The following is a 21,622-nucleotide window of genomic DNA, read 5'->3' on the forward strand; positions in this document are numbered from 1 at the left end:
GAACACCCGGGGGTGCCAGCCCTCCCCTCACCCTCAGCCGCTCCTCTCCCTTGCAGGCAGCCGCAAGTGCAAGAAGGGCTTCCTGCACTGCATGAACGGGCGCTGCATTGCCAGCCGCTACTGGTGCAACGGCGTGGATGACTGTGGGGACAACTCGGATGAAGTGCCCTGTAACAGTAAGCCGGCTGGCTGGCTCCCGGCCAGCCCTTGCCAGGGCTCAGCAGCTGTCTGGGATGGGGACAGAGGCTGAGGGAGGGAGTTACCTTCAGCTTGACAGGATCAGAGCAGAGCCAGGGCTGAGCGGAGAGTCAAGGTCTAAATCCTACTTGTGCTGCTTGTGGCATTTGACTTTGTAAAGCTCAGTCCTGGCAGCTGGGAGGAGGAACTCCCGAGCACGGTGATGTAGCATCCCCGGGCCAGTGGTTGGACACCCAGGAGGAACATGGGGCGATGGCGCGGCACAGTGTCGCTGCTCCTCACGGCTCCCGTGCTCCTGAGGAAAGGGCCCCTGAGCGTCCCCAAGGGCAGCACCCTGTCTGCTCGGTTCAGAACTGGTGGGGAAGGTCAGGAGCTTCCCTGAGCCCATCCAGGCCCGCCAGTGACAGGCCGGTGGGGAGAGGAGCTTGGGCTGCCCGGCAGAGCGAGCGTGGGAGGCACCAGCTTTCGGCCGGGAGGGGACTGGGGCTCCGGGACCGGGGCTGGGAGCGCAGGTCGAGAGCTGTGCTGAGCGGTGGGGTGTGCGTGCACGTCTGCCATGCCAGCGGGGCTGTGGCGGGGCTGAACGCGCTGGGTGCCCAGCCCAGACTCACCCGCAGCCTCCCCCTTGCAGAAACCAGCTGCGCTGCCACCGAGTTCCGCTGCCGCGATGGGAGCTGCATCGGGAACTCGAGCCGCTGTAACCAGTTCATCGACTGCGAGGATGCTTCGGATGAAATGAACTGCAGTGAGTGTCCCCGCTGCCCCCAGCCCTGCCCCGCTGTAGCTCTGGGGATGCTCCTGCCCTCTGCACTCCTGCCCCTCCCGTCAGCGGGGCCAGCCCAGGTCAGCCCGTGCCCATCGCTGCAGCCGCCTGCGTGGCACCTCCCCACCCCAGCCCATTGGAAGCGCCTGGTGTGGTGACAGCGGCTCTGGGGCAGCGGCGACTCTGGGGCAGCGGCGGCTCTGGGGCAGCGGTGGCTCTGGGGCAGCGACGGCTCTGGGGCAGCGACGGCTCTGGGGCAGCGACGGCTCTGGGGCAGTGACGGCTCTGGGGCAGTGACAGCTCTGGGGCAGCAGCGGCTCTGGGCAGCGTCATCTCGGTGCTCGGGCGAGGGAGGGGCTGTCGGGAGCGGGGCGCGGGCTGTTGCTGCGCAGCAGGAGCTGCAGCACTGGTCACCCGGGGCCCTGCTGTGGTTCCTTGCAGCTGCCACCGACTGCAGCAGCTATTTCAAGCTGGGGGTCAAGGGAACCACGTTCCAGAAGTGCGAACACACATCCCTGTGCTACGCCCCGAGCTGGGTGTGCGACGGGGCGAACGACTGCGGAGACTACTCGGATGAGCGGAACTGCCCGGGTGAGAGTGGGGCAGGAAGCGGTGCTGGGGCCTGGGGGGCGCCGGGGGGTGTCACGGCAGCGCTCTGCCCGGGTGCTGCCCTCTGGGCTCCGTTTGGGTGGTGGCCGGGACCATCGTCCTTGGCCCCTGCAGCTCCTGCCCAGGGCGGCTGTGGGTGCTGGTAGCGCGGGACCCCCAAGAGCTTCTGGGGGGGAGCCCCCCAGCAGGGAGCGCAGGGGGGGGAGGAGGCAGGATGCCCTCCACCCTTACCGGTGTTTCTTCTCAAACCAGGCGGGAGGAAGCCCAAGTGTCCAGCCAATTACTTCGCCTGCCCGAGCGGGAGGTGCATCCCCATGACTTGGACCTGTGACAAAGAGGACGACTGCGAGAACGGGGAAGACGAGACGCACTGCAGTGAGCGGCAGGGTGGGGAGAGCTGGGGACTCGGGGGGGACAGCGCACGCGTGCTGGAGGGAGGCAGGACCCTCCTCTCTCTGACATCCTTTTGCTGAGGACCAGACGCCAGATTCTTCCCCCTCTGTGGTTTTAGTCCACAGGCTTTGGCTTTTTGACTGGCCGACGCAAATGTCCTTGTGCGTTTGTTTGCTCAGCACATGCACGACTGTCCGCGGTCATTGACGGTGGCCAGTTGTGGCTCACTTGAGTTATTTTTTTAGTTCCAATCTCCCTGAACAAACCCCAAGCAGTGCTCAGGAAGTGGGGAACCTCCCCAGCTCCAGAGTGGGGAATCCCACAGCAGTCCTACAGCTGCAGTGCCTGTCCCCATGGCGTGTGGGCACGGCTGGGTCTGGGCGAGCAGTAGCCCCAGCATCACCCTGGGCTGTGGCCCCCAAGCCCAGCTGGCCCAGCCTGGCTGCCTCTGCTGCTGTGTCCTTCAGGCAGCATTGCCCTCACTCTGACCCCCTCCTCCCCCCTCCCAGACAAGTTCTGCTACCCTGTGCAGTTCGAGTGCAACAACCACCGCTGCATCTCCAAGCTCTGGGTGTGTGACGGGGCAGACGACTGCGGGGATGGCTCTGACGAGGACAGCCGCTGCCGTGAGTGCTCCAGCCCCTGCCCTCTGTCCCTGCCCGTGCTGCTGCTCCACCCCTGGGTGTCCCCATCCCTCCTCCCACCCTCCCTTGCTCTGCCCTGCTCCTCGCTGCTCTCCTGGTTCCATATCCAGGGGCCTCCCTGAGACGTGGGGGTGTGTAGCCCAAGAGTGCCAGTTCCCCGGTGGGGGGGGTGACCGGCCTCCTCTCTGCGTCCCCTCCGCAGGACTGACCACCTGCAGCACAGGATCCTTCCAGTGCCCGGGCACCTACGTCTGCGTGCCGGAGCGCTGGCTCTGCGACGGGGACAAGGACTGTGCGGATGGAGCTGATGAGACTCTTGCTGCCGGCTGCTGTGAGTGCATGGGGGGGTGCGAGGCGGGGCCTGGGGATGGCGAGGAGCTGGGTGAAGTGCCGGGGGGGTCACCCCACACCCCGGGGTCCCTGTCAGTAGCAGACGGGATCCGTCATGCTGGCCAGGCTTGCAGGAGGAAATGGCAGGGCTGTGGTCGCAGCAGACCTGGCCATGGGGCCGTTTGGGTGCCTTTCCCTGACTGAGGGAGAGAAGCGTCCCTGTGGAGCCACAGCCAGAGGCACCGCGTTGCCCGGGCACTGGTCACAGCCACAGGATGAAGCGCGGGCCCGGGCTCAGGCTGGGGGCGAAGGAGTGGGCTGTGCCTCAGCTCCTGTCCCCAGCGCCACGAGACGAAGGGCTTGGGGGCAGGCAGGAGGGCGCGGGGTCCGGCGGGGTCTGACAGCAATGCCTCATTGCAGTGTACAACAACACCTGCGATGAGCGGGAGTTCATGTGTGGGAACCGCCAGTGCATTCCCAAGCACTTCGTCTGTGACCACGATGACGACTGTGGCGACGGCTCGGACGAGTCCCCGGAGTGTGGTGGGTGTCCGGGGACCGGGGTGCAATGAGGGCCACATCTCCGCAGCGCTGGCTCTGGCAGCCATGCGGGCTCTCCTGGAGAGATGTTAATCGTCTGGAAGGGGTTTGGCATGAGGGCAGGGTGAGGGGGGAGCCGGAGCAGGAGGGGTTTGGTGCTGGAGAGCCAAGCAGAGCATCTGCCCTGGCGCAGAGCAGTCCTGGGGAGACCCAACACCACCCGTTTGCCGCCTGCTTGGCCGCCGGGGTGCAGCCCCGCCCCGAGTTGGGCTGCAGGGAGGTTTGGGCACCTGCAGCTCTGCGGTGCCCCCGTCGCTGCCACCAGCTCGGGAGGGTGGGCGGCCGCCTGACCCCCAACCCTCCCTCAGAGTACCCCACCTGTGGCCCCCACGAGTTCCGCTGCGCCAACGGCCGCTGCCTCAGCAACAGACAGTGGGAGTGCGACGGCGAGTTCGACTGCCATGACCACTCGGACGAGGCGCCCAAGAACGCGCGCTGCAGCAGCCCAGGTACCTGCGGGGGCCGCGGGGGGAGCGGGGCTGCCCGGCTGCCTCACGCTGACCGCTGCCGCCTCCGCCCTGCCGCAGAGAACAAGTGCAACGACTCCTTCTTCCTCTGCAAGAACGGGAAGTGCATCCCGGAGGCACTGCTCTGTGACAACAACAACGACTGCACGGACGGCTCGGACGAGCTCAACTGCTTCATCAACGAGTGTCTCAACAAGAAGCTGAGTGGCTGCTCCCAGGAGTGCGAGGACCTCAAGATCGGATACAAGGTAGGGGCCAGCAGACTGACGGGTCGGCTGGAGGGACGCTCTCCCGCTGCCTTCCTCCCCACAGGCGCTCTGCGCGTGAGGGTTGCTCCGTCCTCGCCAGCTGGCCAAGGGTTGCACCCACGGGCACCTCTGGCCCACGCTCGCCTGTGCTGCTCTTGGGCTGCGAGCGCTCCGTGCCTGAGCCCACACGTCCCGTGGCACTGCCTGTCGGCTCCCAGCCTGCCAGCCCTGGCTGCCTCTCACAGCTCCCGGTTGCCTCCTGCAGTGCAGATGCCGTCCTGGGTTCCGGCTGAAGGACGATGGGAAGACGTGCATCGACATCGACGAGTGCTCCACCACCTATCCCTGCAGCCAGAAGTGCATCAACACTCTGGGGAGCTACAAGTGCCTCTGCATAGAGGGCTACAAGCTCAAACCTGACAACCCCACCAGCTGCAAAGCCGTCACAGGTGAGAGCTGGGGGGCGCTCGGAGGCAGGGATGCTCTTCTGGCACCCCTGTGATGCTGCCGGTGTTGGAGTGGATCACGGTGCCCCGGGGGGCAGCAGGGCTGCTCCTGACTCACGCGCGGGAGAGCTGGGGAGCAGCAGGGCGAGGAGGGCGGCAGGTCCGCAGGGGATTTACCCGCATCCCAGCGGCGCTTCCCTGATGTGTCTCGTGGTTTCCCTGTGCAGATGAAGAGCCCTTCCTCATCTTTGCCAACCGGTACTACCTGAGGAAGCTCAACCTGGATGGCTCCAACTACACACTGCTCAAGCAGGTACAGGGGTAGCTGGGAGCAGGAGGAGGCACCGGCCCCACGCGTTGGGGGTTGGAGAGGGGCCCTGCGGGGCACAAGCAGCCAGCCTGGGAGCCCGGGCTCTTGGCTTCCCGGGTGGACAGTAGATCCTGTACAAACAACAGCTCTCACGAGGAGCATACAGGGGCTCTCGTGTAAAGAGTAGCTCTTGGGTAGCAACTACTGCACGATGTTTGCTGTACTCTGCTGCAGAGACAGGAGTTGGGGCGGGGGGGCTCCCTGGTCTTTGTAAAGCCCCCGTGACCCTGTGCTGAGGTGAGGCTGATCCAACGCTTCTCCCTTCCCTCCAGGGGCTGAACAACGCAGTGGCTCTGGATTTTGACTATCGGGAGCAGATGATCTACTGGACAGATGTCACCACGCAGGGCAGCATGATCCGCCGCATGCACATCAACGGAAGCAACGTGCAGGTGGGGGACAGAGGCAGCCCCTGGGCCCCCCGGTCCTCACCCACCCCCTGCAGGGAGGCTGCCGGGGGGGCCCCGGCTGGCACCAGGGCCGCTGGGGAGGAGGGCACAAGCCCTGGTGCAGGATCAGTTCTGGGCTCAGGCTGCGCTGGGGATGTTCTGCAGCACCATCCCTGTCAGAGGCAGCTCCAAGTGCCCCGGAGCCGTGGGCAGGGAGGGATGGGGGAAGGGAGCAAGGAAGAGAAGCTGGGCAGGACCGTCTGCAGGAGTGATGTGCCGGGGAAGGGGGGTGTCGTCATCCCCGAGGGACCGGGACGGGGTCTGGTTCTCTCTGTGAAGCCCCAACCTCTCTTTTCTCCCACCAGGTTCTTCACCGCACTGGCCTCAGCAACCCCGACGGGCTGGCTGTGGACTGGGTGGGAGGCAACCTGTACTGGTGCGACAAAGGCCGGGACACCATCGAAGTGTCAAAGCTCAACGGCGCCTACCGTACCGTGCTGGTGAACTCAGGCCTGCGCGAGCCCCGGGCGCTGGTGGTGGATGTGCAGAATGGGTGAGAGCCCCAGGGACCTTCCCCTCTATGCAGGGAGGGGGCTGGTGGTCCCTCTGCCATCCTGCAGTAGTCCTGGAGGCTGGGAGGTGGGACAAGCCTTTCCCTCCTCCCTGCTGGGACACCTGGCTGCTTCCCCCTGCCCTGCACCCACGTGCCCAAGCGCCTTGGTTTAGCCACACAACAGGCAGAGTGCGGCCGCTGCTGTGGCTTGGGCCGGACTCAGCCTCCCTCTGCTCTTCTGTTTCGTCCACAGTTACCTCTACTGGACGGACTGGGGGGACCACTCCCTGATCGGGAAGATCGGCATGGATGGCACCAACCGCAGCGTCATCGTTGACACCAAGATAACTTGGCCCAACGGCCTCACCCTCGACTACATCAACAGCCGGATCTACTGGGCTGATGCGCGCGAGGACTACATCGAGTTTGCCAGCCTGGACGGCTCCAACCGGCACACGGGTGAGAGCGCTGGGGCTGCCGGGTGCTGCCAGGCCTGTGTGGGGTGTGGGAGCAGGAGCCCTGGCCGCTGGGTGCAGCCCCAGCCCCGGTGGCTCCTCGGTGCCTCTGGCCAGGGGAAGAGGTTTGTTCCCGGGCTGAGCTGTCCCTGGGGAAGGGCTTCGCAGGGGGGTGGCATGGGGGGTGCAGCCCGTGGCTGAGCTGCCCACTTTCCCTTGCAGTGCTGAGCCAGGACATCCCGCACATCTTCGCCCTCACCCTCTTCGAGGATTTCATTTACTGGACTGACTGGGAGACCAAGTCCATCAACCGGGCCCACAAGACTACGGGAGCCAACAAGACGCTGCTGATCAGCACGCTGCACCGGCCCATGGACATCCACATCTACCACCCCTACCGCCAGCCTGACGGTGAGCCGCGGGCCAGCGCCGAGGGCTGGGCTGGCCTGGGGGCTGCGGAGCGGCGCCGGGTGGGAGGTTGGGGCTGGGCATCAGCTCGGGCAGGGGGGGCAGGACGGGGGTGCGCGGTGAGGAGGGTCTCGCAGCTGGGGGTTCACGTGCCACCCTGAGGGTCCCTCGCTTTGGTCTGAGACGCGGTTGTCTCCCTGCTCTCCCTAGTTCCCAACCATCCCTGCAAGACCAACAACGCCGGCTGCAGCAACCTCTGCCTCCTCTCGCCGGGCGGGGGGCACAAGTGTGCTTGTCCCACCAACTTCTACCTGGGTGGTGATGGGAAAACCTGTGTCTCCAACTGCACGGCCAGCCAGGTAACAGTCTGCCTGCCCCTGCCTGCACCTCCCAGCACGTACAAACTGCCGTCATTTGGGGGTGTCCTGTGGAGCCAGAGACACTCCGGCTCTGCAATGGCCTTCTGCCTGTCCCCCTCCCTCCCTCCAATCCCAGAGGCTGGGTAGGGTGGGCTCAGGTCAGGACCTGGGGGTGTCTGGGAAAGGCCAGCACGGAGATGGGTGCCCTTGGCAGAGTCCCCGGGGGACAAAGCCTTCTGGGGTCCTCTGTCCCCATTCCGAGCCGCCCTCCTCACAAGCTCCTGTCTCCGTTGCAGTTTGTCTGCAAGAACGACAAGTGCATCCCTTTCTGGTGGAAATGCGACACCGAGGACGACTGCGGGGACCGTTCGGACGAGCCGGAGGACTGCCGTGAGTGCCAGCGCCCGGCCCTGCTGCCCAGATCTCGCCAGCCCCGAGCGCCCGTGTGCTGCCTGCCCCAGCCTGGCACCGCGGGTCCCCGGAGCCCTGGCACTGCTCTGGCTGCAGGACGGCACCGCCGCTCCCCGCTCTGCTGCCCGTGAGCAGGGCTCAGAGATCAGGGGGACAATGCTGTCCCTGCACGGGATGTTGCCCCGTGGAGGACGAGAGCCAGCGGCTGCTCTGGGGACGGAGCTGCCCCCTCTCTGCACCGCAGCCCAGGGCTGGGGCTGGCTGCCCTGTCCCTGCTGAGGACACCGGAGGGGAAGGTGGAAGGTGAATGTTTGCCCTGAAAATGTTCCCCAGGGCAAATGTCTCACCCCATCTTGCTTTCCCCACAGCTGAGTTCAAGTGCAGGCCGGGGCAGTTCCAGTGCTCCACTGGGATCTGCACCAACCCAGCCTTCATCTGTGATGGAGACAACGACTGCCAGGACAACTCGGATGAAGCCAACTGTGGTAGGTGCCCCACCCTGCGACCCTCCGCCTGCCACGGGGCTGCAGCGTCCCGGAAGAGCGGCGATGCGGCTTCTGTCAGCCTGTGACCGTGCCACCCCCTTCCCAGATATCCACGTCTGTCTGCCCAGCCAGTTCAAATGCACCAACACCAACCGCTGCATCCCCGGCATTTTCCGCTGCAACGGTCAGGACAACTGCGGGGATGGCGAGGATGAGAAGGATTGCCGTAAGCGGGGAGCGCTGTGCCTTGGGGACAGGGAGTACAGGCGGTTGGGGCTGCGGGGCGCGGCGCTGCGTCGGATCCGTATCCTTGGGTATCGGCTTCTCCGCAGGCTGGCTCCTGCCCCTGGGTGTGGGGCTTCCTCCCTCGCAGAGCCTCTGTCTGCCATCACCCTGCTGCCCTGCAGGCGCTTGTTTCCTAGTGGAAACAAAATCCTCAAATCCCGCCGCGTGGCAGGTTCAGTATTTGCCGCGGGTTTGCCCTGCACCTGTCACATGGCTGAGGGATCTCGTGGCCTGTGCCTTGTCTCCCTGCAGCTGGTCGAGCCTCCCCTCAGCGCCGGGCTCTGCTCCGCTGCCCTCATGCAGGTGCTGCCCTGCCCAGGCTCCTGCGATGCCTCTTGGCGCTGGGGGGCGGTTCTGTGGGGTGGTGGCCGGCAGACCCCTGCCCACTCCGATGCCTCTCCTGACTCTGCTTCTCCCTCCTGCAGCGGAGGTGACTTGTGCCCCCAACCAGTTCCAGTGTGCGATCACCAAGCGCTGCATTCCCCGCGTCTGGGTGTGCGACCGGGACAACGACTGCGTGGATGGCTCCGACGAACCTGCCAACTGCAGTAAGGAGCCTCGCGGGGAGGGGGTGGGTCTGCACACACCGAACCCAGGAGCTGCCCCACAGCTGGTCACGTCCATGTGTCTGCGGGGCAGCGGGTCCCTGCCCAGTCCCTGCGGGCAGCGGGCAGTGGTGGTGGTGGCTCCGCCTGGGTCTGTACCGCTGGGATCCTCCTCTCTGACTTCTCCCCGAAGAACCGCTTGAATGGGGGGAGCTTGCCCGCCCTGTTCCAGGCAGGGGTGCTGCAGTCAGCTCCAGGCTGCTGGCACAGGGTGTTCCTCAGCCCAGCGGAGGAAGAAATGTGCCTCCCAACACACCCCACCGCCCCTCCCCACATCCCTGCCATCTCATTTCTCCCCGCCAGCACAAATGACATGTGGGGTGGACGAGTTCCGCTGCAAGGACTCGGGTCGGTGCATCCCAGCGCGCTGGAAGTGCGACGGAGAGGACGACTGCGGGGACGGCTCCGACGAGCCCAAGGAGGAATGCGGTGAGCAGGGGCTGGGGGGACAAGCCCAGAGGGTATCTTGTGCCCCCCCTTCCCCGAGGCTCAGGCTGCCCTGTGCAGTCCCCTCCGCCTCCCTGCTGGGCCTGGGGCTGGGGGAAGTTTTTGCTGCTCCTTTTCTCAACCCCGTGGGCAAGGCTGGGTCGGAGGGGGCTGGCCAAGAGCAGCAGAGCCCACTCAGCTGGCTGGCAAGAGCTGATGCCTGTCCGGTCTCGTCCCTGGCAGACGAACGCACCTGTGAGCCGTACCAGTTCCGCTGCAAGAACAACCGCTGCGTGCCAGGTCGCTGGCAGTGCGACTACGACAACGACTGTGGGGACAACTCGGATGAGGAGAGCTGCAGTACGTGCTGCTTTGAGCCTTTGCTGTGCAGTTGGGAGGGGAGCAGTTCAGGTCCCCCCAGCCCCTCTGCCTGCCTGTGCTCCCTGCGGCAGGGGGACCAGGTTGGGCTGATGGCTGGGGGGGGGCTCGGCCAGGGTCTGACCGACCGGGTCCCACAGGCCCGGGGGGGACAGGTAAAAGGGAGGAGGGGACCCCGCCACCCTCCCCGCAGGCAGCGCCTGGGCCCTGCATGGCCGTGCTGGGCCGTGGGCGCCTCGTCCCGCTCGCGGTGCAGCGGCTCCGCGTTGACCCTTGCCCTGTGCTGCGGCCTCGGCTCAGCAGGCAGTGCCCATGGGAGTGGTTTGGCTGGGGAAGGTGGTGGGGACGCACCGAGCCTTGGGGAGCCGTGGAACCGCCGGCACCCAGGTCGCAAAGCTGGACCCGGGCCAGCGTGCAGGCAGGCGGCTGGTCCCCAGATGCCCTGGTGGGTGATGAAGGTGCTGCCCTTTAGTGAGCTACGGCTTGTTAGCAGAGCTGTGCCAGCACCGCCCGTGGGGGCGAGTTCCTGAGGCTCTGCTGCGGGCGGGAGCCCAGTCCTGCCCCTCCGGAGGGGCCCAGGCTGCCCGTGGGATGGCACCAGGGTCTGCTGCCAGCTGCGGGGCCCGGCCAGAGCCAGGCCCTCCTCCCGCCATGCAGTGCCCACCCCGGGTCCCTCTGTCTCCCTGCAGCTCTTTAGGGTGCAACTTTTTTTTCTTTTCTGTTGGATTTCACGTCGTGTTTTTGAGTTTGTGCCATTTCACTTCATCTTATGTTTTTCTCCATTTTCACACTGTCGTTATGGGGCGCTCAGAGGTAGGTTCCTGCCAAAATCTTTTAATCCCATGTACAGTCTCTCTAAAATAAATGAAGACAGTAAATTCTAGGTGAGGGCAGAGAGGTCGGGACTGGACAACCCAGGTGGATTTACTGAGCATCAGCGCCAGCATCTCCCCCCACTGGAGCCGCAGTCAGGGAGGGTCCCACACTGCTGCCTCCACTGCTGGGGCCCGTGCATGGCTCATCCTTGTCTCCAAAATCCGTCCCCACCTTGGCTCTCCCTGCTCTGGCTGGACACCCCCTGCCTCCCCCTTCCCTACAGACCTGTCAGCTTCTGCGCCGTGGCCCCGGAGCCGCCTGCCCTGACACGTCCTATGCCCGTGGCCACCCGGGGCAGCGGGGACGGGAAGGGTCCCCGGAGCTGTTGAGGGTTGCGGGGCCTCCTCCCGCAGAGGGTTTGGCACCGACTGTGCTGGTTGCCGCCCGCCGAGTGCACTCGGCTGCGAGGGGGGAGTCTGTCCCCGTGCCCTGCAAGGCGGGGACAGGTGCGTGGGCTCTGCCAGGCCTGGCCAGGGCACCGCTGCCTGTCCTCCTGCCCGCAGCTACCTTCAGTGGAGAATGACCTGGGGGACACGTGCAGCTGGGAGCTGCCAGCAGCGAGTTGTGGCCGTAGTATCCCCTGGATGCCCCATTTCCCCGCAGGGAGCTGGGCGCCCCGGAACGGGATGGGAAGGGGCTGGGAGGTGGAATCAGCCGTGCCCCTCTCCGGCAGTTCCCCCGGCTCCGCTTGCACCCCACCCTGTCCCCAGTGCCACGGGATGTGTCTGTGTCAGCCTGTGCCCCCCACGCTGGGGACATCCCCTGCCCTCAAGCCCTGCCCACAGCCCACGCTCAGGGGGATGCTCTGTGCTCTGTCCCCAGCACCCCGGCCCTGCTCGGAGAGCGAGTTCTCCTGCGCCAACGGCCGCTGCATCGCCGGCAGGTGGAAGTGTGACGGGGACCACGACTGCGCGGATGGCTCTGATGAGGTGTGGCACCGCGCCTGGGAACAGGGACGCACCCCACCCTGTCTGCCCCGGCCATGGTCCCCTGTCACCCGGCAGGGCTGAGCCCAGTCCTGGGTGCAGTCCCTGGGCGGGAGCTGCTGGGGCTGGGGCTGGCGCTGCTGACCGCTGTCCCTCCCCTTCCCCTGCAGAAGCACTGCACGCCGCGCTGCGAGTTCGACCAGTTCCAGTGCAAGAACGGGCACTGCATCCCCATGCGCTGGCGCTGCGACGCCGATGCCGACTGCATGGATGGCACCGACGAGGAGAACTGCGGCACTGGGGGTAATGGCAGCTCTGCCTGGCTCCCTCTCCCCACCGTGCCCCCATGTCTCCCGTGTCCCTGCTGTGGGTGGGAGCCCTCCCGTGTGCGGGTGCCGGCACGGACACCCCTCCGTGGCAGCCCTGGGTAACATCTCTCCTCCTGCCCATGCCGTCGCAGTTCGCACGTGCCCCCTCGATGAGTTCCAGTGCAACAACACTCTGTGCAAGCCCTTGGCCTGGAAGTGCGATGGGGAGGATGACTGTGGGGATAACTCGGATGAAAACCCCGAGGAGTGCTGTGAGTGACGCCTCGTTGCCTCTCCCCACTCCTGGCCCGTGGGGGCAGCAGCCTGCCCTGAGCACCCGTGCGGGGAGGGGTGACACCTCTGCGGGTGCCCAGGGGGGGCTGTTGGTACCTTCGGCAGCTCCGCACGGCCCCTCTGGATGGGTCCCCTCAGGGTGGGGCCAGGGGGGGCAGGAGGCGGCAGCCATCGAGAGAGCGGCGTGGCGGATGAGCCGAGCTGGCTGCGGGGCGGGCAGTGGGGAGCAGGGGCTGGGTGGGCAGGGGGTGACCCTCCTGCATCTGGGCTGGCAACCGGGTGGTTGTCTGCTTCAGTCTCTTTGACAGGCCTCCCCGGAGAGCGGGCAGAGGCCAAGCAGCAGCTCATCAAGTGTGACAGCCTGGCTATGGCGTCTCCTTTCACCGTCACCGTTTGTTTCTGTTTGCTGGTGCAGTGAAATTCCAGTGTCCCCCCAACAGACCGTTCCGCTGCAAGAACGACCGGGTATGTCTGTGGATCGGTCGACAGTGCGACGGCATTGACAACTGTGGAGACAACACAGATGAGAAGGACTGCGGTGAGTGGGGCTGCCCGCGGGCACTGCTCCGCACCCGGCGCGGACGGATCCTCACAGAGCCCTGGGTTCAGCCCAGGCGTTGGGGTTTGCTTCGCCCGCTCCTTCCTCCCAAAGCCGGGTGCAGGCGTCCTGGGTCCCTGCCTGGTCCCTGCCTGTGCCACTCGCGTCCCGTGGGGCCGGGTGACACGGAGCCTCACAGCCGCTGCCCGCGCTCCCGCAGAGTCACCCACGGCCAAGCCCAAGAGCTGCAGCCAGGACAAGAACGAGTTCCTGTGCGAGAACAAGAAGTGCATCAGCGCCAACCTCCGCTGCAACTTCTTTGACGACTGTGGCGATGGCTCTGACGAGCAGTCCTGCTCCCATGGTGGGTGCCAAGCTGGAGTGTCGGGGGGGCTGAGGGCAGGCACTGGGGGGGCCGCGGAGGCAGTGGGGGCTGACGGCGCATCCCACCCCAGACCACAAGTCGTACGACTGCATGACCAACATCACCATGTGTGGAGACGAGGCCCAGTGCATCCAGTCACAGTCCACCATGTACTGCACGTGCCGCAGAGGCTTTCAGAAGGTGCCAGACAAGAATTCCTGCCAAGGTACCTCCCATCGCTGCCAGGGAGGGCTCGGGGGTTACAGTTGGTTTTTGCCGTGAGATGTGTCTTCACACTCATGGAGTGGCCGGAGCATCAGAGTCGGTGTCCTTGGGGCACAGGTGCAGGGAGCGGGGAGAGACGGGGCCTCTGAGCGCTGGGTAGTGCCAAGCAGCCGCCAGCAAGGGGCTGGCCCTGGCCGGGTGCGTGGGGGCACCCTCCCAGTCTCCCCCCTGACTCCTGTTTCCTGCGGCCCAGACGTCAACGAGTGCCTGCGCTTCGGGACCTGCTCCCAGCTCTGCAACAACACCAAGGGCTCCCACATCTGCAGCTGCGCCAAGAACTTCATGAAGACAGACAACATGTGCAAGGCGGAAGGTCAGGGGGGATCGGGGATGGGCTCAGGCCCCGTGGGTCTGTGGGCAGGACCCAGCCACTCTCCCCTCCCCGCTCCTCCTCCTCCTGCCCCTGCTGCTGAGGGCAGGTGCAGGGCTCTGCCGGTCCCGTCAGTTTGTCGTTCCTTCCCCGTCAGTCTGTCCTTCCCTGGCAGAGCGAGCCCCAGGAGGGCGCCAAGCTCCCAGCCACCCCGTTCCCTGCCCCAGGGAGCTGGGCTGACCCCCCTCCTCCTTTGCAGGCTCTGAGCACCAGATCCTCTACATCGCGGATGACAACAAGATCCGGAGCATGTACCCCTTCAACCCCAACTCGGCCTATGAGCCGGCCTTCCAGGGCGACGAGAACGTGCGCATCGATGCCATGGACATCTACGTCAAGGGCAACAAGATCTACTGGACCAACTGGCACACTGGCAGGATCTCGTACCGGGAGCTGCCTGCCTCTTCCTCTGCCTCCACCGCCTCCAACCGCAACCGGCGCCAGATCGACGGTGGCGTCACCCACCTGAACGTGAGTCTGCCAGGGGCATGGTGTGAGGCACCGGAGCCGGGCTGCTGGCGTCCTCTTCCCTCACCTGCCCCCACTTCCTGCCCTCTGCAGATCTCGGGGCTGAAGATGCCACGGGGAATCGCCATCGACTGGGTTGCTGGGAACATCTACTGGACCGACTCGGGGCGGGATGTCATTGAGGTGGCACAGATGAAGGGCGAGAACCGCAAGACGCTGATCTCGGGGATGATCGATGAGCCCCACGCCATCGTAGTTGACCCGCTTAGGGGGTGAGAGGCTCGAGCCCTTTCTCCCTTCCCTCAGCCCAGCCCTTGCCCCGGCCCCTCTCACCACCCAGCCCATCTGTGGTGGGAGCTCCCCGTGCCCCGGTGTCACCCTCTACGTCAGCCGTGGTGTCAGCAGGCTGCGGGGGTCACGTCAGTGGCTGTAGGACACTACGGGGGAACGTGGGAGGGTTTCGCTGCCAGTGGGGTGTCAGGACGCTCTTCCCCTCCTCGCTCCCCTGCCAGGAGTGACCTGCTTGTGTCCTCCACAGGACGATGTACTGGTCAGACTGGGGCAATCACCCCAAGATCGAGACGGCCGCTATGGATGGGACACTGCGCGAGACCCTGGTGCAGGACAACATCCAGTGGCCAACAGGTGAACAAAGATGGTCCCAGGAGGGCACAAGGGGTGGTGAAAGCCTTGACAGGAGTACAACCCGCTCATGGTGGGGATGCTCTGCCTGGGAGCTCTGAGCCCCGTGGCAGGAGTGTGTAGGGGCAGTGGGGCCGGTGGGGGGCTACTCTGCTGGGAGTGGGGTGGGCTGGGGGCCTGTAGCTCACCAGGGACCGTGTCCCCACTCAGGCCTGGCCGTGGACTACCACAACGAGCGGCTCTACTGGGCCGATGCCAAGCTCTCCGTCATCGGCAGCATCCGGCTCAACGGCACCGACCCCGTCGTGGCCATTGACAACAAGAAGGGTAAGTGGCGCCCGAGACCCGGAGCAGCAGGAAGGAGCGGGACCTGCTGGGGAGGGATGTCCCTGGGCTGGGGGCATAGTGCAGCCCTGGCTCCCCGGGGCCCCTGGCCTGGGCCGTGCTGCAGCACAGATGCCAGCGGTGAGCAAGGGGTGCTCGGTGGATGGCAGCAGGTGGGGTTTCCTCACGAGATGCTCCGCAGCAGGACCAGGGCCTGCTGGCACTGGCGTCCTCCCAGCGCCGGCCCCCTTGTGCAGGGCGGGAGGCCCAGGCCTCGGGTCCGTCCAGAATCCCTGATCAGCCTCGCCCGAGGCAGGGAGCCGCTGGCTGTGCCGCCTCTGCCTGCACTGTCCCCTCTTCGCTTCCCCAGGGCTGAGCCACCCTTTCAGCATTGACATCTTCGAAGACTACATCTACGGTGTCACCTACATCAACAACCGCATCTTCAAGATCCACAAGTTCGGGCACAAGGCTGTCACCAACCTGACGTCCGGCCTCAACCATGCCACCGATGTCGTGCTCTACCACCAGTACAAGCAGCCGGAGGGTGTGTGCTGGGCCAGTCCCCCCCCCTGCTCCCGGAGTGGGCGGGGGGCACCGGAGGCCTGATCTCCTAGACAGGGTGCCAGGGGACGAGGACAGGAGGGGCCTCAGCCACCCACCCTCCCTGCCTGACGTGGGGGGCATCTGGGTGGGGAGAGCAGAGGGAGTTAGTGGGGGGTGGAACTGGGGGAGGCCAGGGGCAATGGCTGTCAGCTGGCGGCCCCAGGGCATCGGGGACGGGCATGGGGTGGCTGTAGGGCCGCGGGGGCTGTTCGCCAGGAGGGCTGTGGGTCACCCCGCTCCCCCGTCCTCACCCTGCATTGTCCCCCTTCGGCAGTGACCAACCCCTGTGACCGCAAGAAGTGCGAGTGGCTCTGCCTGCTCAGCCCCAGCGGCCCCGTCTGCACCTGCCCCAACGGCAAGCGCCTGGACAACGGCACCTGCGTCATCATCCCCTCGCCCACCATCTCCCCCGTCGGTAGGTGCTCCGGGGAGGAGGAGGAGGCAGGGGGGTGTCCTGCCCGGTGCAGTCCCGCTCACCTCCATCCTCCCTCCTAGTGCCCACCACCGACACCTGCGACCTGGTCTGCCTGAATGGTGGCAGCTGCTTCCTCAATGCCCGCAAACAGGCCAAGTGCCGCTGCCAGCCGCGCTACAACGGGGAGAAGTGCCAGATCGACCAGTGCTGGGACTACTGCCAGAACGGGGGCACCTGCGCTGCTTCCCCCTCGGGTGAGGCTGCCGGGCCGAGCTGGGGGTGGGGGCTGGTGCCGGGCGGACGGACAGAACGAGGGGGAGCCTCCCGCTGTCGCCTCTCGCCCGCAGGTATGCCGACCTGCCGCTGCCCCACTGGCTTCACGGGGCCCCGCTGCAATCAGCAAGTGTGCACCGACTACTGCCTGAACAACGGCAGCTGCACTGTCAACCAGGGCAACCAGCCCAACTGCCGCTGCCTGCCCACCTTCATCGGGGACCGCTGCCAGTACCGTGAGTGCCGGGAGGCTGGGGGCGCTGGGCAGCCGGGCCCCCCTCGTGGGTGATGCTCCCGGGGGACCCAGCATGGCGTGCTGCTCCACGGGGGCCCTGCGGAGGGGCCGGCGTGGGGCTGCCTGCCCTGACCCCCCCGTCCCCCCAGGACAGTGCTTTGACTACTGCGAGAACGAGGGCATCTGCCAGATGACGGCCAGCGGTGCCAAGCAGTGCCGCTGCCCCCCGCAGTTTGAGGGTGCCCAGTGCCAGGACAACAAATGCTCCCGCTGCCAGGAGGGCAAGTGCAGCATCAACAAGCAGAGCGGAGAAGTGTCCTGCATGTAGGTGCCGGGGCCATCGCACTCGAGGGAGCGAGAGGGGAGGGTCGGCACGAGGACCCAAGAAAAAACCCTGTGTCCCTCTGGCCAGATGCTCAGGGATCGGCCACAACTGAGGTGCTGGGTGGATAATTCAGGGCGGCTGGGAGACCTCGGGGCCTCTGAGGGGGCAATGGGGGGTCTCTCCCCCAAGCCCCTCCTGACATCCCAGCAGCCGTCGGGGTGGCACGGCCATGAGCCGTGACGGAGGGATGAGCCAACAGCCTCCAGCAAGCAGAGCCCGGGGTGCTGGGGGTCCGGGGCAGGCAGGGGGTACACGTGTGCCTGATCCTCTGCCCCGCAGCTGCCCGGACGGCAAGATAGCGCCCAGCTGCCTGACCTGCGACGGTTACTGCCTGCACGGTGGCACCTGCTCCATCAGCGACAAGACACAGCTGCCCGAGTGCCTGTAAGCGGGGCGGGGGCTGGAGGGGCAGGGGGTCTGCAGGTGGGCTTCTTGCCCCTCCAAGCAGCGTGAGCATGTGACTGACAGGCCCGATCTGTGTGTGTCCCCCCCCCCAGATCCCCAGGTCTGTGCCCCACCTCTCCCTGCCCCCCCTGCATGCCGTCCTCCCCCAGCTAACCCCGGTGCTCTCCCCGCGCTCTCAGGTGCCCAGTGGGGATGACGGGGACGCGCTGTGAGGATTTCATCGTCAGCGAGCAGCAGAGCAACCGTATGTGTGGGGGGGGCAGCCCCGCCCCAGGGCACTGCGGGGCCAGGTGCCAAACCAGGGGGGTCGGGGGACCCCCTTTGCCTGTGAAGCCAGGGTTGCCTGGTGCCGCCCCGTGACTCCTGAACCCTGTTCTTCACTGGAGGGGGGGCAGGTCCTTTCCCGGGCATGCGGTGCCGCCCCCCACGCGCTCTGACTGTGCCTGGGCCTCTCCTCCGCAGGAACGGCCTCCATCGTCATCCCCATCCTGCTGCTCCTCGTCCTCCTCACCGTGGTGGCTTTTGTCTGGTACAAGTGGAGGATTAAAGGGTGAGCCCGGGCTGCTGGGACCGGGAGGGAGCATTGCCTCGACTGTGGGGGCAAACAAGCAGGACGGCTGCATGGGGGGGGGGGTGGTCCCCACTCACTGCACCCCATGTTGCTGCCGCTGACCCTCTGTCTCACCCTCCCCAGCGCCAAGGGCTTCCAGCACCAGCGGATGACGAACGGTGCCATGAACGTGGAGATCGGGAATCCCACCTACAAAATGTACGAGGGGGAGCCCGACGATGACGTGGGGGAGCTGCTGGACGCTGACTTCGCCCTGGACCCTGACAAGGTGCGGAGCGGCGCCACCGTGGCACAGAGGGACCGTGGGCACAGGGGGTCCAGCCCGGCTCGGGGGGTGTGGCAGGGGCACGTTGCTGCAGCAGTGTCAGGGCTCCCTGAGGCCACTCTCTGTGCAGAGGAGGCTGGGGGGGCTCAGAGGGGTTGCGGAGGCTTTGGGGCCAGAGGGGATGGCAGCAGCCACAGGGTGATGGGGGGGGCTCTTGCCGAGGCACCACGGAGCACAGGACGGCTCCTCTGGGGAGGTGGGTGTCCATGCCCCCTCCCACCGGCTCCCCCCCTCCCTGCAGCCCACCAACTTCACCAACCCCGTCTACGCCACGCTGTACATGGGTGCCCACAACAGCCGCAACTCGCTGGCCAGCACGGATGAGAAGCGGGAGCTGCTGTCACGGGGTGCGGACGATGACCTGGTGGACCCCCTGGCATAAGGGCAGGACGGGGGCGAAGGGCCGCTGGGCCACGGTGCCCGGGCCCGGCACAGACCCATTGCAGGAGGCGGGCGGGGGCCGGGGGAGCCAAGAGCCACTGTATAAATGTACAAATGAAGGATTATTACTTTTCTATGTGAGCAGTATTATTACCTGTATATTCCCCGGTACCAGGCCTCGGCGCCTCTCATTGCCAGATCCGGCTTTGGTTTATTTTAAATCTCCTTACGTTGGGGCCCCCCTCCCTCCCCCTCCCCGCCGTGGGACACGCCAGCGTTTTGGAGCAGGGATGTCGCCGGGGTCGGCGTGCCGGCGTGAGCTTGCCGGGGCCGCCGCGGCCAGGGCTGTGGGGAGACGCGGGGTCACGCCTGCGTGGGGCGCAGGCAGGGGGAGGCAGGGCGGGGGCTGCGTGCTCCCCGGCTCTCGGCTCCATCCCCCCCGGCCCCTGCAGCTCCCCTCTCCAGGGCCCTGTTTCTTTCCCCCGCAAATCAGCTGCTCCCCGGGTCCCCCCGTTCTGCGGCTTGGCCTCTGCAAACCTCCCTCGGCCCCCCCCTGGTCCCCTCCCTCCCGCCTTTCCCTCCACCAATCCCCCTCCTCTCTCCCTGCCGTTCTCGGCTCTGCCCGACTGTTACAGGGGACAGGGACGAGGGTCCCCACCGCTGCCCCCAGCCCCACTGCGGTGAGGAGGGTCCCCAGCCCCAGCGGGCCCGGCCCCGCAGCCCCTCACTCCGGCTTGTCACCTGCACTGTGCCCGCTCTCCAACATGCACATTTTTTAACAGGAAAAAAAACAAACATGGAAATGACCTAGCTTTTATAGTAGAAATAAATAAACGCATGTGGGGGGAGGGCGGGGGGCGACCCCATCCTTTTATTGGGGGGAAATGTTTTAATAATTTTTGCTGGATTACTTTACAACTAAACAAAACAGATATTGTTATAAATAAAATTTTTAAAAATTGATGTGCAGGCTCCTGGTTGGTGGGAAGGCACATGCCGGGGAGGCCGAGAGTGGTGAGAGGGGGTCACAGGCAGGGGGTGTAAGGTGGGAGGGTCCCACGGGGCCTCTTGTGCACGGGGTGCACGGGGGGCACCGGGTTTTCCTCACAGACCCCGGGTGGGGAGCGTGGAGGGAAGGGAGAGCTGATCATGCTTGTGCGAGCCTGAGCGTGCTTGTGAGCCTGAGCGTGCTTGTGAGCTTGTGTGAGCCTGAGCGCTCTCGTGCGAGGCTGAGCGTGCTTGTGCGCGTCGTGCAGCCTGGGTGCTCACCGGGGCGCGGTGCCCGTGCCGGTGCGTGCGCCCTCGGGGTGATGTGTGTGCACACGCGTGTGTGCGGATGCTCCCCACTGCTGGTGGCACCTCCCGGGGCTCCCGTGGCCCAAGCTGCTGCCGCGGCCTCGACAGCGGCGCCTTCCCCTGCGCTGCGGGGAGCAGGAACGCCCTGAGCACCGGCAACCGGCACCGGGCACCGACCCCAGGCACCGACCCCGAACACCGACCCCGGGCACCGGCACCGGACAGCGGCGGCGCGCGCGGTCCCGGGAGTCGCCACCAGGTGGCGCCGCCGCCCCCGAGAACGGGGCGGGGGGGTCGCCCGCGGGTGCCCCGGGAGCACCGGCCGGTGCCGCACGGCCCCGGACACCGGGCTGCGGCCGGGCGGGGTGGCCGGGGCAGCACCGGGACCTGCTGCCGCGGGGGCCTCGGCAGGGGCCGCCCGGGCGGCGGCGGGGGGGCCGGGCCGGGCCGGCCGGGACTCGGGGTGTAGGGCTCTCGGGCCGGCGGCCCCTCCCGGCCCCGCCGTGCGCCCGGGCCGCGGCAGCAGCGTCCGGTGCGGGCTGCGGGGGGGGCGCAGGGCCGCAGCGGGTCCCCTGGCACCCCCCCCCCCGCGCCGGACCCTCAGCCCCGCAGCAGCCCCCCGCACCCCCCCCGCAGCAGCCCCCCCGTACCACCACCACGCCTCCCGCCGGTGCGGAGCCGAGGGCGCGGCCGCTCCTTTGAAAAGCCCCAAACCCTCAGCAAAGGGATCCGGCGCGGCCCTCAGATCTATTTCAATACCGGCTCTTTGTTCACTTATCGGTTTCTTATATCTCCTCTAGAGGTTTTTTTCTTCCCTTTCCCCTCTCCCTCCCCACCCCCCCTTTTCTTTTTCCTTCAATCATTTTTATTATTTTAAACCTTTACTTGTTTCCCCTCGCAGTGCTCTGCCCTCCCCGATCTTAGGCCCCTGGGCTGTTAATTGTGTGGGAGGGGTCCGCCCGACCCCCCCGGACCTCCCACGGTGAGACCGTGGCGGACCCCAGGACCCCCCGGGTCCCGTGCGGGCGAGGGTGGCCCCACACAGCCCCCAGCCGGGGTTCGGCCGCAGCCCGGGGGCAAACGGGGTCAATGCAGCACTGGGGTGGGGGGGGGTGTCGGGGGATCCCGGCTGTGTGGGGAGCGGAGCGCGGGCCGTGGGCTGGCAGCAGCTCTTGCACCGTCCGGGAGAGCAGCACCAGCCCCGAGCGGGGGGCTGGGGGGCCCTTCCCTGGAGTGAGGGGTCCCCGCACCCCGGCTGCAGACCCCGAGCACAAAGGGCCATGTGCCAGCGAGGTGCTGCGGCCAGGAGCTGGCACAGGCCAGGCCTGCGCTGCCCGAGGCTACTGGGGAGGCTGCTGGAGGATGCTGGGGGCTGCTGGGAGATGCTGGGGGGCTTCTGGGGGCTGCTGGGCGTTTGTGTGGCGCTGGCATGGGGCTGTCTGGGGCCCCACGGTGCCAGGACGCCTGGATCCCCCTGCTCCACCTCGGCTCTGCCCTCTCCTCTCCCCTTCTT

General features: G+C 66.5%; 1 protein-coding gene across 4 annotated transcripts in view; it reads left to right on the top strand.

Annotated features, from left to right (window-relative positions):
- The window catches only part of LRP1 (LDL receptor related protein 1), an 80,177-nt gene extending 60,864 nt beyond the window's left edge, over nucleotides 1-19,313 (top strand). For 2 of the 4 annotated variants that reach the window (XM_074929648.1, XM_074929650.1), the window contains 43 exons: nucleotides 57-176; nucleotides 830-943; nucleotides 1,403-1,552; nucleotides 1,823-1,957; nucleotides 2,473-2,589; nucleotides 2,810-2,938; nucleotides 3,358-3,480; nucleotides 3,846-3,986; nucleotides 4,065-4,252; nucleotides 4,518-4,701; nucleotides 4,926-5,011; nucleotides 5,341-5,460; nucleotides 5,823-6,010; nucleotides 6,264-6,469; nucleotides 6,688-6,876; nucleotides 7,084-7,232; nucleotides 7,529-7,622; nucleotides 8,012-8,128; nucleotides 8,235-8,354; nucleotides 8,839-8,961; nucleotides 9,322-9,447; nucleotides 9,688-9,804; nucleotides 11,521-11,627; nucleotides 11,795-11,927; nucleotides 12,085-12,204; nucleotides 12,642-12,764; nucleotides 12,985-13,128; nucleotides 13,220-13,354; nucleotides 13,607-13,726; nucleotides 13,983-14,254; nucleotides 14,345-14,523; nucleotides 14,790-14,896; nucleotides 15,104-15,220; nucleotides 15,588-15,764; nucleotides 16,098-16,238; nucleotides 16,319-16,492; nucleotides 16,586-16,747; nucleotides 16,896-17,070; nucleotides 17,411-17,515; nucleotides 17,716-17,780; nucleotides 17,999-18,086; nucleotides 18,231-18,375; nucleotides 18,674-19,313. In XM_074929648.1, the coding sequence (XP_074785749.1) occupies nucleotides 57-176; nucleotides 830-943; nucleotides 1,403-1,552; nucleotides 1,823-1,957; nucleotides 2,473-2,589; nucleotides 2,810-2,938; nucleotides 3,358-3,480; nucleotides 3,846-3,986; nucleotides 4,065-4,252; nucleotides 4,518-4,701; nucleotides 4,926-5,011; nucleotides 5,341-5,460; nucleotides 5,823-6,010; nucleotides 6,264-6,469; nucleotides 6,688-6,876; nucleotides 7,084-7,232; nucleotides 7,529-7,622; nucleotides 8,012-8,128; nucleotides 8,235-8,354; nucleotides 8,839-8,961; nucleotides 9,322-9,447; nucleotides 9,688-9,804; nucleotides 11,521-11,627; nucleotides 11,795-11,927; nucleotides 12,085-12,204; nucleotides 12,642-12,764; nucleotides 12,985-13,128; nucleotides 13,220-13,354; nucleotides 13,607-13,726; nucleotides 13,983-14,254; nucleotides 14,345-14,523; nucleotides 14,790-14,896; nucleotides 15,104-15,220; nucleotides 15,588-15,764; nucleotides 16,098-16,238; nucleotides 16,319-16,492; nucleotides 16,586-16,747; nucleotides 16,896-17,070; nucleotides 17,411-17,515; nucleotides 17,716-17,780; nucleotides 17,999-18,086; nucleotides 18,231-18,375; nucleotides 18,674-18,814 (5,966 nt within the window). In that variant the 3' untranslated portion in view covers nucleotides 18,815-19,313. Of the gene's footprint in view, nucleotides 1-56; nucleotides 177-829; nucleotides 944-1,402; nucleotides 1,553-1,822; nucleotides 1,958-2,472; nucleotides 2,590-2,809; nucleotides 2,939-3,357; nucleotides 3,481-3,845; nucleotides 3,987-4,064; nucleotides 4,253-4,517; nucleotides 4,702-4,925; nucleotides 5,012-5,340; nucleotides 5,461-5,822; nucleotides 6,011-6,263; nucleotides 6,470-6,687; nucleotides 6,877-7,083; nucleotides 7,233-7,528; nucleotides 7,623-8,011; nucleotides 8,129-8,234; nucleotides 8,355-8,838; nucleotides 8,962-9,321; nucleotides 9,448-9,687; nucleotides 9,805-11,520; nucleotides 11,628-11,794; nucleotides 11,928-12,084; nucleotides 12,205-12,641; nucleotides 12,765-12,984; nucleotides 13,129-13,219; nucleotides 13,355-13,606; nucleotides 13,727-13,982; nucleotides 14,255-14,344; nucleotides 14,524-14,789; nucleotides 14,897-15,103; nucleotides 15,221-15,587; nucleotides 15,765-16,097; nucleotides 16,239-16,318; nucleotides 16,493-16,585; nucleotides 16,748-16,895; nucleotides 17,071-17,410; nucleotides 17,516-17,715; nucleotides 17,781-17,998; nucleotides 18,087-18,230; nucleotides 18,376-18,673 lie in introns of those variants that run through there. The other 2 variants (XM_074929649.1, XR_012635337.1) reach the window with 2 other exon arrangements.
- The last annotated feature ends 2,309 nt before the right edge of the window (nucleotides 19,314-21,622 follow it).

This window comes from Athene noctua, chromosome 30 (assembly GCF_965140245.1).
Source record: "Athene noctua chromosome 30, bAthNoc1.hap1.1, whole genome shotgun sequence".
NCBI lineage: Eukaryota > Metazoa > Chordata > Aves > Strigiformes > Strigidae > Athene > Athene noctua.